Source organism: Lepidochelys kempii, chromosome 8 (genome assembly GCF_965140265.1).
Source record: "Lepidochelys kempii isolate rLepKem1 chromosome 8, rLepKem1.hap2, whole genome shotgun sequence".
NCBI classification, from domain to species: domain Eukaryota; kingdom Metazoa; phylum Chordata; order Testudines; family Cheloniidae; genus Lepidochelys; species Lepidochelys kempii.
In genome coordinates, this window is record NC_133263.1 from 41,922,676 (window position 1) to 41,938,496 (window position 15,821).

At 52.5% G+C, this 15,821-nt stretch overlaps 2 protein-coding genes across 4 annotated transcripts in view; one reads left to right on the top strand and one right to left on the bottom strand.

Annotated features, from left to right (window-relative positions):
- ATF6 (activating transcription factor 6) overlaps positions 1–15,821 on the top strand; it is a 408,706-nt gene that overhangs the window by 350,629 nt on the left and 42,256 nt on the right. The gene's annotated exons all lie outside the window — the stretch shown is intronic.
- OLFML2B (olfactomedin like 2B) overlaps positions 1–15,821 on the bottom strand; it is a 97,408-nt gene that overhangs the window by 18,742 nt on the left and 62,845 nt on the right. For all 3 annotated transcript variants that reach the window (XM_073356210.1, XM_073356208.1, XM_073356209.1), the window contains one exon: positions 6,468–7,100. In XM_073356210.1, the coding sequence (XP_073212311.1) occupies positions 6,468–7,100 (633 nt within the window). The remainder of the gene's footprint in view (positions 1–6,467; positions 7,101–15,821) is intronic.

The following is a 15,821-nucleotide window of genomic DNA, read 5'->3' on the forward strand; positions in this document are numbered from 1 at the left end:
AAGTAGATGGCCTGGCAAGCCTCCACCCATGCCAAGTCGCTTGGGTCCTGGGCCACGAGGAGCACATCGTCGGTGTACGCCGACAGGACCAGCCACAGCTCCGGCTCCCGCAGCACCAACCCCATCAACCTCCTGTGAAGGAGACAGAGGAAGGGCTCAATCGCCAGAGCGTACAGCTGTCCCAAGAGGGGGCACCCCTGCTGTACTCCTCACCCGAAGCTGACCGGTTTGGTCAGGGTCCAGTTGAGCCTGACCTGACACTCTGCAGAGGCGTACAGCACCCGGAGAAAACCCACAAACAGGTCCGAAGCCAAACGCTCGCAGGGTGCTCAGGAGATACCCGTGGTCCACCCTGTCGAACACCTTCTCCTGATCCAGGGACAGGAGGGCAAATGACAGACCATCCCTACACCTGAATTTCAAGAGGTCCCAGACCAGATACAGGTTGTCAAAGATGGTGCGGCCCGGGACGGTGTAGGTCTGGTCTGGGTGGATCACATCCGCCAGCATGGACCCTAGCCACAGCGAGATGGCTTTCACTATGACCTTGTAGTCCATGCTGAGGAGCAAGACGGGACGCCAATTTCATAAAATGCGGAGGTCCCCCTTCTTCGGCAATAAGGTGAGCACAGCTCGCCTGCACGAAAGAGGAAGGACCCCGCTCTGCAAAGACTCAGCCCAGACAGTGACTAGGTCTGGGCCTAGGACGTCCCAGAACACGCAGTAGAACTCCATGATCAGCCCGTCTATGCCTGGAGATTTATTGGTGGGCATGCGGCAGAGGGCTCCCAAGAACTCGGCCAGAGTGAGAGGCAGCTCTAGCCGGTCTCAGTCGCCCACACTGACCATTGGGAGTTCATCCCAGAGCACTCTGCAAGCATTAGGATCGGTCGTATCCAGGGAGAAAGGCCTGCGTAGAAGGCCCTGGCCCTCCCGCACATCTCCACTGTATCCGGGGGGGGGGGGGGGGGGGCATCCTCTCCTCTCGCAGCATATGGGGGGCCGGAATCACTAGCCCCCGGCTTTCCTCCAGGGGTGACCACTGACACAGTCCCGTGGCCCACCGAGACAGGCAGTCAAGGGGTGGACTCCCGATGTGGCACCCCATGGGCTGGCACCACGCGGTCCCCCTCAAACCCCAGCTCAATTGGGGGTGGCGGAGGGAAGATAGCAGCCCCTGGTGAGCTCCCTGGGGGCTATCCTCTGGGAGTGAGGAGATGACGGCCCCAGGGGCGGCAATGGTATCACGGGAGGTGGAGGGGACAGAGATGGGGCTAGCATCAGGGGCAGGGCAGGAATTCAGAGTAGGAGCAGGGCAGGGGTCAGGAGCAGAGTTAGGGAGAGGGGCAAAGGCACGATCCTGGGCCCCAGTAGCCAGGCCGCTGGGAAATGGCCCCTCTCGGGCAAGCTCAGGAATCTGGGGGGTTCGGAAGGGGGCCCTCCGTGATGGCGCCAGCCGTCACCTCAGTAGGCTCGGCGGCTGTCAGCAGGGTGCCACCCGCGGCTAGGCAGATGGAGGAGCCCAGGGAACCCTCAGAGGCGGGAGCGGAAGCAGCGGTTAGGGGGAGGGATCATGGAGAAGGGGGGGCTGGGGTGAGGTCGCTCAGTTCGAGGCCCGCTGGCAGAGGGTCGTCCTCCCCCTGTGTGATTGGGGTCAGACCCAGGGCCTCGATCTCCTCGTAGATGGAAGGGAGCTCTCCTTCCACCACCCTGGAGTTCTCCCCGCCAGTGCCCGAAGCGACGCTCGCCCCAGGGCTCACAGGGGCTCCAGATGGTAACGGGGCAGGAGGGGCTCCATCGGGGGCCTTGGAGGGAAGGGACTCCAATGGAGGTGTGCTGCCACGTCTTCCCCGGCCGGTACCGGGGGATGGAACGCACCCACAGGCAAGGCAAAAGGCTCGGTATCGGTGCCCCCCTTTCTTGCCTTCTGGGGGGCTTCCGCATCGGCGGAAAGGAGTGGAGCTCAAGCCTTCCGCTTACCCCACTTCCCCTGGACTAGGACCCAGCGCTCCATGGCATCATCCGGGGGCCAGCTAACAGGGGTCGGGGCGGGGGACAGGGGCGATGGCTCAGGGACTGTGGGAGGCAGTGGTGGGGGTGGCATGAGGGAGGGAAGATTGCCCCAGGGCGGGCCCTCTCCCATGCTTCGTGGTATCCCTGCCACACCCTGCTCTGGGGGCCCCGCCAGATGGCAGGCAGCAGAGGCAGGGCTCTCCCGCTCATCTGGGTGCACTGGGGGAAGCACCCCTTGGGCCCGAGTGGGAGCACTGGTGGACTGAGTAGGAGGAGGGGTGGCTCCAGGCACTGGGCAGCCAGGGGTGCCAGCGATGACGGAGCCGGTGCCCTGCCGGGGGTCCCGGATGCCCCTCCTTGCCAGGCCAAGGGGCAGTCCCTCCAGACATGCCCCATCGCCCGGCAGAGGTAGCACCAGGCTGGGGGCTTGCTGAAGGGGGTCAGTCCAGAGGGAGGGGGCACGTGCGCCTGCAAAGAGTCAGTGCAGGCTGGCTGCTGCTTCTGGCCCAAAAGGTGGTGAAAGGTGCAGCAAGCCAAGCAAGCAGCGGAGTCCCAGAGGCAGGAGCTTGAGGAGGCAGCGACCACAGTGGTGGTGGGAATTGGGGGGGACACACAGATGGACTGGGGTCAGGCTCCATGCCACACCCCGTGTCCCCACAAACACAGTCAAAACCCCCACCACAAAAGCACAGTTCAAAAGTTACTTAGTCTTAAGGCCCCCTCCACAGTGGTCTCCAGAGTCCCTGTGCACTCCCCCAGCAGCAGATGGCCTCATCCCCTCCTCCTTTGGGGTCTAGCAAGAGCTCCAAGCAGCAAAGGCAGCAGCAGCTCCAGGCAGCAGCCTAATGGCCAGGCAGGCAAAAAGGACCCCTCACAGGTGGTGTCCTCAGCAGCAGTAGCAATGGCTGGGGCAGACGTCTCTTACTTCCCCCCTCTGGGGAGCAGGCCAGACCCCCCCCCCCCAGGGGCTGTAGTTGGAGCAGTTGCAGCACTCAAGGGTGGGGGGGTGTCCAGCAGCTAGCCAGCAACCAGGTAGCAGAGAAGGGGGGTGGGTGGTGTCCAGCCCAGCCAGGGGAGCAGCTGGAGTGGTAGCAGCAGCAGCAAGAGCCCAAGGCCCAGGAGCAGCAGTCTCCCTCCAGGCCAGTTGGGTTCAGCAGAGGAGCCAAAAGTGGGTCTACTGGTCACTGGATGAACAGGTTTCTATTCCCTGACTGACCAGAGCAGGGACTGCTCTCTAAGCCAGAGGGGAAAGCAGGGAGGTCAGCCTGTGGAGGAGCAGATCCCTGTTCCCCAGATAGCCAAACAAAGGCTACTCCAGGCCAATTAAGATTCCTGATGCCAATTAACACCTAGGCTAATGGAGACAGCTGGAACCAATCAAGGTTCGACTTATACTGTTTAAAAGCGCTCCTTCCAGTTCCCTTAGGTAAGCCAAGGTGGAAGGAGTTAGAGGAGAGGAAGTATTGCTGAAGCCTGAGGTTAGGGTGACGTTAGAAAAGGGGATCATGGGGAAGTGGCCCAGGGAGTCAGAGCAGCTCTAGTGGTGAAGGGGAAGCTACCAACAGCTGCTACTATAGGGTCCCTGAGCTGGAACCTAGAGTAGTGGGTGGGCCTAGGTTTCTTCTCTTCTCCCCCCCCCCCCCAAAACAAAACAAAAACCCCACCCCTTGAGAGGGGGAGCAGGACTTGCTCCAGGTGGGATGTTGAACTGTGTCTATTAAGCTCAATGGAGTGACAGAGACTGTGGGGTATTCCCTTTTCCATACTGGCCTGTGATGACAATAGCTAGGTAGGCTGTAACTCTTGCTGTTACACTAAGAAAGGGAGGTCACATTAAGGGCCTTTGTGGGTTTCTGAGGCCATTAAATCCACCTGGAAGTGCAGGACCCACCTATACAGGCTTGGGACTTTGTCACAGGAGCCAGTGTGTCAATGGCTGAGGCTAGTGGCACAAGCTAGTGATTCAGCAGACACTCAGCTCCTTGTCCTGTGGTGGGGTGCTGTTATCCTTGAGCAGGCTTTGGAATTTGTGAGAGTCTGAGACTTTGTACTCAAATCAAGATCATTGGTCTGACTTGTCTGCATACTGGATGAGCTTGCACCATTGCCTAATAGGGGACGGTGTGTCTAAGCCAGTGGCTAGTGGTCCTGACCTCTGTCTTGATGCCTCGGTCAAAGCTAAAGGACAGGGTGTGACCGGCTGGACGAGAGCTGACCTGTGAAAGTCCAGGGAGACATATGAGGAGAGTTTTGGGGGTTTTGCATTTGCAGCCTTGGCCTGGTGAAATCTCCCAGGATGACACATAAGAATGGCCCTACTGGGTCAGACCAAAGTAGCCAGTGCCAGGTGCCCTAGAGTGAATGAACAGAACAGGTAATCATCAAGTGATCCATCCCCTGTTGCTTATTCCTATCTTCTGGCTAGGGACACCATTCCTGCCCAGGAGCGCCTCTAGGAATCCTGTACTCAGTGGTGGTCTGTAAATGAGCATAAAATCCATGTCTGCTTTGGCTCTGGTTTCTACTGGCAGGTGAAAGGATTCAAACGAAGCTGTTTTACCTGAGTCGCCTCTCTCCCATTTGCCGTGCCAGATGCCTTCTTGCCCCATTGAGATCTGTGAGGTACTGAGCACCTTGGGCGGGCAAGGTGGGCTGGCACAGAGCTTGTGGTGTCATCCAGTCAGATACAGTGATGAGTGCTTCATCACTGATAAGATTGTGTGTTGTTCATTAGCGACCAGTCCTCAGCCAGGCTGCACCATCCAGTCCCAGCCAATGCCCAGTCAGGTAGAATCAGGGAGCCCTGGCCATGCCCAGCCAGGATAGCAGAGTGTGTCTGTTGAGGGACAGCGGGGAGTGTGTGTGTGTGTGTGTGAAGGGGACAAAGGGGAGGTGTCGGGTCGTGCTGGTGTGTGTGTGTTGAGAACAGCAGGGTGTGTGTATCAGGGGAGATGGCAGGTGAGATGATAGGTGTGTGAGAGGGCCAGCAGGGGGTGTGTGTGTCGGGGGAGATGGCAGACAGCAGGTGTGAGCGTCAGACGCATAGCAGGGGGCATGTGTGAGTGTGTCTGGGGGACAGCAGGGTGTGAGTGAGTGTGTCTGGGGGTCAGGGGGTAGGTGTAAGTGCCAGAAGGGTGGGTGGGGGTGTATCAGGGGGACAGTAGGGGCGTGTATGAGTATGTCAGGGGCAATGGCAGGTGTGAGTGTGTCAGGTGGGACAGCAGGAGGTGTGTGTGCATCAGAGGGATAGCAGGAAGCATGTGTGTGTGCATCCAAGGGACAGCAGGTGGTGTGAGTGAATGCATCTGGGGGTCAGCAGGGGGTGTATGTGAGTGGGGTGGACAGAAGGGGGCAGGTGTGAGTGTCAGAAGGCCAGCAAGGTAGGGTGTGTGTGTGTGTGTGTGTGTGTCAGGGGGACAGCAGGGACATGTATGTGTGTGTCGGGCGATGGCAGGTGTGTGTGTGTGGGCAGCAGGGGGTGTGAGTGAGTGTCAAAGGGACAGCAGGGAGTATGTGTGTTGGGGACAGCAGTGGGCAGGTGTGAGTGTGTGCAGGGGGACAGCAGGGGATGTGTGGGGGTGGCAGGCGGCACATGTGTATATCAAGGGAGGGAACAGGATGGCAGAAAGGAGGGCAAGGGGCATGTCAGTGTGTCTCCCACCCCATAGAAGTCACAATGTCCTGGTTTCCCTGCCCCCCATGCTTTGTGCAGGAGTCGCACTGCCCCGGGCTTGACTAGTCACTGGGGACAAGGGCAGCATGAGGCATGCTGTAGCCCAGTGGTCAGGGCACTCGTGGGAGACTCAAATGTGGCTTTCCCCCAGTGGGGGTGAGTGCTCTGGGCACTAGGTGTAAGGGAGCGCCTCTGCCTTGGTTATCTGGGAGGAAGACTGCCCTTGATTGGTGCCTGGCAATGGGAGAGGCTTCACAGAGAGGGGCCTCTCTTCTGTACTGAGGGGCCTAAGTCCCTTTTCTGGGCAGGGCTGGGGCCGTACCCTCTCCCAGCATTTCCTGCTGGCTCCTTTAGGCAGCTCCCTGTTCAGCGTGCAGACTACTGTGAATTTTTTTATTTTCGGCCCCTCACTTTCCCCGTGCACCATACGGGAGCCTGGGCAGCAGGGCCCCTAAAGCCAGGCATTGCAACACTCAGCCTGTGTCCCAGGTCGCGCAGGGCAATGCTGGCAGAGTGGGGAACTGAACACAGGTGGACCAAATGCCAGCCCAGTATCCTAACCACTGGGCCACCCTTCCTCTGAGTCCTTAACTCCAGCTGCTGTTGGCATCCTGCTGGGCCAAAATATTGCTGTTCATGCTTCTTTACAGGCCCTGTGTTCCAAGCTATTTTTGCAATGAGCCCTCCTCAACCTCTGGCACACCTCCTCTTCCACACACTGGTCCACAACAAACTTACCTGGAGACCAAGACCCAAGAGGAGTGGAGGAGGACTGACTCACCAATGATGCTTCTCAGATCTTCCTCGTCAAGGTTCTGTCTGGGCGTGGCAGGAAGTGTAGGGCTGGCTGGCGTCGGAGGGGCAGTAGCAGCTGACTCCTCACTTCTGGAGGCAGCCACGCTTGTCCCAGCTGTTGTCGAGATGTGGACCGTGGTGGTTGCCATAGCAATTGTAGCTTTGCGGAGGTTGGCTGTGGGTAGGATTGATGCAGTTGTGGGTGCCTGTGTACCTGTCTGTGTCGCAGTTGCTGGTGTCCATGTGGCTGGCTCATCTACTGACGCACCCGTGGTGATGGCTCCAGGTGCAGTGGTGGTCTCCAGCGTGGCTGGGAGCTGATCTACAACGGTGGTGGGAGCTGTAGGGGTAAGTGCTGGTGTCAGCTCATTGGAGAGGGATGGGGCAGCGGAGGACAACGGTGGAGACCTGGTGGCAGTTTCTGCTACTGGGGACCCAGCAATGGCAAGGGCAGCTTGTGAGATGTACTCCATGGTGGGGGTGATGTTTCGGAGTGTCAGAGGCCCTTCCGCTGGAGCTGGTGTCCTCGTGGTGCTGCTCCGCTCATGGCTGGTGTGCCTCAACAGCTGATCTTCAATCAACAAATCGACTGTGTGATCACCGCTGAAAGACTCATCCTCTGCCAAGCAAGCAAAACATGCATCACTGGGAGGTGCACGGCAGCCCCCGCCATGGTGGGACTAGAGCTGCGCAAGGGGAGCCTGGACTAGCCTGTCATGGTTCGAGAGCGCTCCAGAGTCAGGCTTGTCAGAGGACACAGCACAAAGCCCCTGTCTCCATTGCTTACTGAGCTGCCCCAATATTTACTCTGGGGGCACCTTGGGGGTGCGCTGAGCTGCTCAAAAGGAAATCCCCAGGCATCAGCAGTGGATAATTGGGGCCCACTGCGCAGTGCTGCTAACTCTCACAAATAACATGATATGGGCTCCTGTTGAAGGCAGTATTGCAATACATTCCAGCCTTCCTGTGACTTTTGGGGCACTCCTCTCTACAATGCCATGTAGCCCAGTGGAAGGTGTGCAACCACACAAGGCCCAGAGTTGAAATCTCAGCTCTTTCATTTGGTGGTGGTAATATTTGGCCATTACTATGGCCAAAGTTCATATCCATGGGGGGTAACTGTTCACCAATTTCAGAGCTAAGGTAGCTGAGATCTTGCATATGGTCACTGCGGACAGAGCTGGAAACAGAATTCCAGTCTCTTCCACCTTGTCCATCTGCCTTTCAGAAGGAACATGTCATATTAGGTACTTCTGTAATTCTCCACAACCCAGCATGGCACTGGGGCACTCTTTAGCAGCTTGATCTCATATAAAGGTTTGTGACTCTGCTACTGCTTGCCTGCTAAGAGATGTGGGTTTTAACTCAAGCATTAGAAGCCTCTGCTTTTTTACATCCAGAGGTCCAAGATTTAGTCCCCAGAGAGGAGCCAAACACAGGTGCTATTATATAAGCTCTGCTGCCTGTGACCACCAGACCAAAACCTTCTCCCAGAGCCAGAATCCAGATGCCCAGTGCCCCACTGCAGTATCCCAGCTACTGGTGTAACCCACTGGCCCCGTGGGCGCTGTGTCTCCTTGTGTGGGCTGGGCTGGTGAAAGAACACAGCATGCTTCCTCCCCTTACAGCTGACGAGGAAGCAGTCTATGCTGTGGATTTGAAGGCTACAGGTTCAAAGGCTGCTAATAACACATGTAGGAGAGAGGGGAAAAGTCACATCTTTGTAAGAAAATTAGTGTAGGAAGTTCAGAGTAATTATTGCAATGCCTCTGTATTCATTTAGCTATGAATGTGGATGTTGTGTTAATATTTGTTTGACTGTTGCATGTTTATTATTTGTATTTTGGTAAGGGGGGGCTGTCCTTTTAAGAGAAGGGTGCAGTTGTCAGTGGATTTGAGACTGAGAAGCATGGATTGGAGGGATATTTTGCCATTTCCAGTGTGCAGAGAGGGGAGCTCCCTTATGGTGGAACTGCTACACAGAGCAGAGGTTGCTCAAGACAATCTGCTGTCTTAGGCAGGACATCTGTATTCTTCCCCTGCCCTGCTCAGCCTCTAGGACAGAGGTTCTCCACACAGGGGTACATCAGACTTTCAGGAAGGGAGTGGGGGCATGGTGAGTGGTTATGGTAGAAGTGAGGGAGGCCAACTCTTGCAGGTTGCAGCATCACTCACTCAGGTTTGGCCTGGTCACCCTAGGCAGAATCTACCTCCCTAGGCAGGTGTTTAGTTTGCCTATAGCTAACTCCCATCATCCCCTTCCCCACTGCAAATCCCCTTCCTCCCAGGCAGCTCAGGGGAAGGATCGGTGCCAGGATCTGTTGTGAAGCTGTATGAACACCAGATTCCCTAGGAACTGCATGCGAAGCCATGTGTGGCATAGGCTGTGACTGCCGGACAGCGCAGCTGGGCACAGGACATATGGCATCACTTTGCTCTGCGCTGGCCAGTCAGCTCTTCAGGGCAGGCAATGGCTCTTGCTCAGTTTGTCCAGTGCCTAGCACAAAGCATCTCCAAGCTGAGATAAGCTCCTGCAGTAGGGGCAAAAACTGCTGGACTCGATGTACGTTTGTGAGGGCTGGGGATGGCGGGGAAGAGCAAAAAACAAAAAATGTGACTTAAACTTTAAAAACACCAGAACACCCAAGCCCCTGATCTTTGGGTAAGACTTGTGATTTCTGACTGTTTGGGGCTGGCAATACTGGGCATGGGCTTTCAGCAGCTTGGGTTTTTTAAGCCCTATGGGGAATCAGCAGGCCACTTGCTTGTGTTTGCTATTGAGCAATTACTAGGCTGCGTTCCTGGAGACTTCAAAACTAACAAATAGGAACCTTTGTTCAGTTCAAAGGCCCCTCCTAGCCTTTGCCATTTTCTCTCTGGGAGGTAATGACCCAGGATTGGCTCTTTAGAGTATGCTCTCTTGAAGCAAATATGTGCATCATACTGGGAGCCAGTATCAGGTACCGGGTCGGGCATGAATGTAGAGCTCAGAAACCTGTGTTCTAGTCCTGGCTCTGTCAGTGGCCTGCTGGGTGACCGTGGACCCCTTCTCTGTGCTTCAGTTTTGGGAATAAAGACGCTGACCACCTCTGTAACCCGCTGTAAGAGCTGTGTATGAACCTGCTATATTATATCATCACAAGGAACTGTCTGAGTGTGTTTCCCAGTCTAGTCCCTCGCCCTCCACATATCGTTTTCAGTTCCTAGATAACTGCTAGGCACTTTCTTTCAGTGCTGCTGGAAAAATCAGTCCTACTCCTTCAGGTAAGTGTTTCCCTAACTAATTGCTTCCCTAAATAGTCAGTATGGTGTCAGTTTGGGACTTAGCCCTGCATGGATGGCAGGTGAACCTCCCCTTTGGCGAGGCTACCCCTCTGACTGCACCCCTTTCACCTGAAGTCCCACCCCCTTCAGCCAGAGGAGCCCTGAGTTGCACCTGTGGCCGGAGGAGCTCTGGGCCGCCCACCCCAGCCAACTTCCCAGAGCTGGGCTGGCCCCAGCACCACCTCAAGCTGCTGGCCCGACCCCCTTGGCCAGCCTGAGTGCTGCCGTGGGTGCCAGCAGGCCCAAGCTCCAGGCTGCCGGCTGGAGCTGAGCCCCCGCCCACTTAAGGGAAGAGGGGGAGGCCTCAGGGTATAACATGGGCAGGGCCACAGCCTGGGTCAGTGGAGGCTTAGTCTGCCCTGGCCTTTGATATCCATCGCAAATGTAGCCCTGTCCTTTCTTTGGCTGATCACTGTAAATCCATCTATTTCAGCTTATACGAAAAACCACTCCCTACCCAAGAGAGGTCCTATTCATCAGTGTATTCAATCTGAAATTCTGTGAGTTTGGAAAGCGTGCTAGATATCACACACAGGAGGTTCATAGTCATCAATATGGCAGTTAGGTGGTGGTCTGTTTACTGCTCTGCTAATGTGTTCATATAGATTTGTAAATTCAACATCATACACTCGATTCATGGGGGTGTTAAACACATAGATTGTTTTCCAGAAGTCTATAGTAAGTGCCTTAATGGTTTTTTTTCTCATACTCCTCTATGTGGGATTTAAGACAACGCATCCATTGCCAGCATCTGCTTTTCAGTATGGAATTGGTTTCCTTCTTCCCTGTTTGGGGATCTCAGTGTGAATGCAACTGGCTGCCCTTCCTGCAGAAGGCCTGCACCTGGGCCTTCAGAAAATGCCTCTAGTTGACAGCACAAATGGCTGAATAACAGAGTACTTGAAAACTGGTGAATGGAGACCAGTATTCGATGGCTATTTGGGTCTGATTTCCCAGGGACAGGAAAGGTCATTTCCCACCAATTTCCTTCCAAGTTTATGACCCACAGATAGTTTGGGCATTAATTTTTCCAATTAGTTTACTAACCTCCTAAACCTCTGCAGACCCACTTTCAATTCTGAAGCAAGCATTTCAACTCTTGCTTTTATTGTGCTTGGGTCAGCAGTCAAGACACCCTTGCTCATTTTATGTCCAATAGAGAAAATTTCTATTACACCAATTTATAACATTTTAAGGCTTCCTCTTGCTTCCTACAGAATTTTGCATTGTGCTCTGTAAAATGTTCAGCCCAAATTCAAACACTATCCATTATCATTTAAACTTTTTTAATCCCCTCAGGTAGCTGTGCAAATGCTCTTCAGAATGCCTTGGGACAGTATTAATTACTGGGACACATTGGTGGTTCAGCAGCTCTTGTCTGGCCTGACATACTCACTACACCTAACACTGGAGTCATAATCTGTATCTAAAAAGTGGCATGGAAGACACTGGAAAACTAATAACTCACTATTAATTTAGGCTTAAATAGAGACTTGGAGTGGCTAAGTCATTATGCAAGGTAGCCTGTTTCCTCTTGTTTTTTCCTACCCCCCCCCCCCCCCAGATGTTCTGGTTTAACTTGGATTTAAACTTGAAGAGTGGTCAGTTTGGATGAGCTATTACCAGCAGGAGAGTGAGTTTGTGTGTGTATGGGGGTGGGGGGGATGTGAGAAAACCTGGATTTGTGCAGGAAATAGCCCAACTTGATTGTCATGCACATTGTGTAAAGAGTTGTCACTTTGGATGGGCTATCACCAGCAGGAGAGTGAATTTGTGTGGGGGGGTGGAGGGTGAGAAAACCTGGATTTGTGCTGGAAATGGCCCACCTGATGATCACTTTAGATAAACTATTACCAGCAGGACAGTGGGGTGGGAGGAGGTATTGGTTCATATTCTCTGTGTATATATAAAGTCTGCTGCAGTTTCCACGATATGCATCTGATGAAGTGAGCTGTAGCTCACGAAAGCTTATGCTCTAATAAATTGGTTAGTCTCTAAGGTGCCACAAGTACTCCTTTTCTTTTTGCGAATACAGACTAACACGGCTGTTACTCTGAAACCTGTCACTGATCATTAATATTCTTGCATGATGTACATACAGGCTCTGTACAAAGAGTTCATAGAATTGTAGAATATTAGGGTTGGAAGAGACTTCAGGAGGTCATCTAGTCCAATCCCCTGCTCAAAGCAGGACCAACACCAACTAAATCATCCCAGCCAAGGCTTTGTCAAGCCAGGCCTTAAAAACCTCTAAGGATGGAGATTCCACCACCTCCCTAGGTAACCCATTCCAGTGCTTCACCACCCTCCTAGTGAAATAGTGTTTCCTAATATCCAACAGAGACCTCCCCCACTGCAACTTGAGACCATTGCTCCTTGTTCTGTCATCTGCCACCACTGAGAACAGCTGAGCTCCATCCTCTTTGGAACCCCCCTTCAGGTATTGAAGGCTGCTATCAAATCCTGCCTCTTTTCTCTTCTGCAGATTAAATAACCCCAGGTCCCTCAGCCTCTCCTCGTAAGCCATGTGCCCCAGCCCCCTAATCATTTTCGTTGCCCTCCCCTGGACTCTCTCCAATTTCTCCACATCCCTTCTGTAGTGTGGGGACCAAAACTGGATGCAATACTCCAGGTGTGGCCTCACCAGTGCCAAATAGAGGGAAATAATCACTTCCCTTGATCTTCTGGCAATGTTCCTACTAATACAGCCCAATATGCCGTTGGCCTTCTTCGCAACGAGGGCACACTGCTGACTCATATCCAGCTTCTCGTCCACTGTAATCCCCAGGTCCTTTTCTGCAGAATTTATGGACGTAGGCTAGAATTATATTCTTAAAATGTGTTTGGCAAGCAATGCATAAACACAGCATGCCCTAGACAAAGGAATAAGCAGTTTTCTGATCATTCTGGTCCTCAGGTAAGGATAATGAAGGTCCATTTACATATGTAAAAGGGTAAACAACTCTATCAAGCTAACAAGTGGGGGACGAGACAGCATGGTATTTATACCCCAGCAGGAAAAAGAAGCGTGGTCTGCGATTTACTTTTCAGAGCATACATTGCAAAGGTTTACTGGTCTGTAAAGATGGGGGAGCTGGATCTCTACTGATAAGTAATTACATCATCTGATTATAGGCAATATTACTGTACTATCAAAGTGTATCAGGAAAGGGCTTGTCTGAAAGCTTATGACACTAGTAATTAGTATCATTGTGAAGTGTTTGTATTAGCGCAATAGGAGGAAATACGGATATTCACTGATATGATGCTTTAAAAGTCTGTGACCAAACACAGGGAGAAATAGGTTCCCACCCAGACCAGAGGAAAGGCAGCTATCTACCTGTCTCCAATGAGATTAAGCAAGGTGTGACCAAAAACAATGAAAGCTCCATTGACATATGAATCGGCAGGGGGCTGGGCAGGCCACAGGAAGGGAAGAACAGTACACAAACACAGAGTTTGGGAAGCTGTATGGAGGGAAAAGAAGCCATCTTGGCATCCATCACTGGACAGATACCAGGGTCCAGAGGTCTTGCAAGGTAAGAAAGCTGGGTCCTTCAGCCAGGGAGGCTGAAATCTCTAGGAATGAAGGTTGGCAAAAGACTGTAGCTTGTTAATTTAGGTCTTTGCCGTTAGAAAGCATATTTTTACTTTTGATGGTTTACAATCCTAACTTTATTCCTTCTACTTGGTATCCCCTAACCTATGTCCTTTTGTTAATAAACATGTTTTATTTTTCAAATAAACAAATTTAGTCCTGTACTTAGGGATGGGTGTATTTCCCCCAGCTAAGCTAATAAGCAGTGATGTGCTTTTGTCTCCTTACAGGGGTGAATACACAGTATTATTCCTCTGAGTGCCTCAGGAGAGGGCTGGACACTTCAGGGCAGATGGTTTGGGGGACATTTGGGATTGATGTGTGTGTTGGGGTCACTTTCCCAGGTGAATCAGAGTGTGGCTGGGGGTGCCAACGCAGCTGCTGGAATCAGAGCTGTTTAACCCACAGACACTCAGTGCAGGCTTATCTGCTGGCTGGGCACATCCAGACAAGAGAAGCACAGCAGCAGAGACTTTGGGGCACGTAGGTTCCTGGGCAGGCAGTGACACAACCCCTCATTGGTCTAGCTCAGCAGTTTGCAGCCCAATTAGCACACAGCTGCAGCCCAGCTCAGCTGTGTGCTAAAGGGCGGCCTGCAGGCCAGGGATTGCAGCAGCCACATGGTGAGGGTCTGTGGCAGCCGTGTAGTGGGAGTCTGGGGCTGCCGACCAGCCACGTAGGGTTTGGGGCAGCTGCGTGGTGAGGGTCAGGTGGGCAGCTGGCCGGCCTTGTGGAGCAGGGGTCCAGTGTCAGGGTCCGGGCTGCCCGTTGCCCTGCCACCCGGCTCCTGCAGCCCAGGTAACACACTGTGGGCTGCAAATGTGGCTCACAATGTGTAATAAGTTGAGAACCACTGGCCTAGCTTGCACTCCAGAATATAACAGCCAACTGGCATTTGCTTAAACATGTAATTCAGAGGATATTTTGGCTTCTGAGAGCTTAGCAGTCTCCTTGTCAACAGTTAGACACTGCCACATAATGTAAACTCACCCTTATCAATGCACATCTGCACTTTAACTGCCTTTTCAATTCCACCCATGTCATTTACCCAGGTCTTTTACACTTTCAATCGCTCCCAGCTTTTCATATTTTTCAAACTCTGTTTTTATTTCCTCCATTAAGATCAATGGAATTTCTCTCATTGAATGCATCACTGTAGTTGTTTTGTGATTTGCAGTCTCCTTCCAGATACGACAGCCCTTGGGAGACCGATGGAATTCTATGTACTGTCTGTTGCCTCTGGTTCATAGTGAGCCATTTTCAGTAAATGTGTTTTTACCTAATTTCCTGGCTAGGCTGGTTTTCTGTCCTAACACAGGTGATGAATTTGCATTTATTGTATTGAGTTTTAAAGAAAACGATGAGTTTCAGAGTAGCAGCCGTGTTAGTCTGTAGTCGCAAAAAGAAAAGGAGTACTTGTGGCACCTTAGAGACTAATTTATTTGAGCATAAGTTTATGCTCAAATAAATTAGTTAGTCTCTAAGGTGCCACAAGTACTCCTTTTCTTTTTGGCAAGAGTTCCATATCCCCTTAGCTACTGCACAGTAACACTGTATTACTCTCCAGTGTGACAGTTTAAAGAGTGCAATTCTGACAATACTGTTTAGTCACATTTGTGCAACTGTCATTGTGCCCACCAAATAATCTAGGTTATTGCTTTGCTGTTCTCCCAGTGAACAGACGCTTTGGGCTCTAACTCTGTGACACACTGTAGCAAAATGTGTTTTCTGTTCCATGTTCTCAGCCACATCTAGTGCAGATGGGTCTTTGCCTGTCAGAAACACTTCTATTTCCATGTTGTTTTGGTTTCCTTCATTTCTAGCTCTCCCTTTTAGAGAAGGGCATGTGCTATAGACCACTGGATCAAAAGGATGAGGTAGATGAGGCTTTCTTCAGACAACTAACTGAAGTTTCCAGATCACAGGCCCTGGTTCTCATGGGGGACTTCAATCACCTTGACATCTCCTGGGAGAGGAATATAGCAATGCACAGACAATCCTGGAAGTTTTTGGAGAGTGTTGGGGATAACTTCCTGGTACAAGTGCTGGAGGAATCAAGTAGGGGCCATGCTCCTCTTGACCTGCTGCTTACAAACAGGGAAGAATTGGTAGGGGAAGTAGAAGTGGGTGGCAACCTAGGCAGCAGTGACCATGAGATGGTTGAGGTCAGGATCCTGACAAAAGGAAGAAAGGAGAGTAGCAAAATATGGACCCTGGACTTCAGAAAAGCAGACTTTGACTCCCTCAGGGAACTGATGGGCAGGATCCCCTGGGAGGCTAATATGAGGGGCAAAGGAGGCCAGGAGAGCTGGCTATATTTTAAAGAAGCCTTATTGAGGACACAGGAACAGACCATCCTGATGTGCAGAAAGAATAGCAAATATGGCAGGCGACCAGTTTGCCTTAACAGTGAAATCT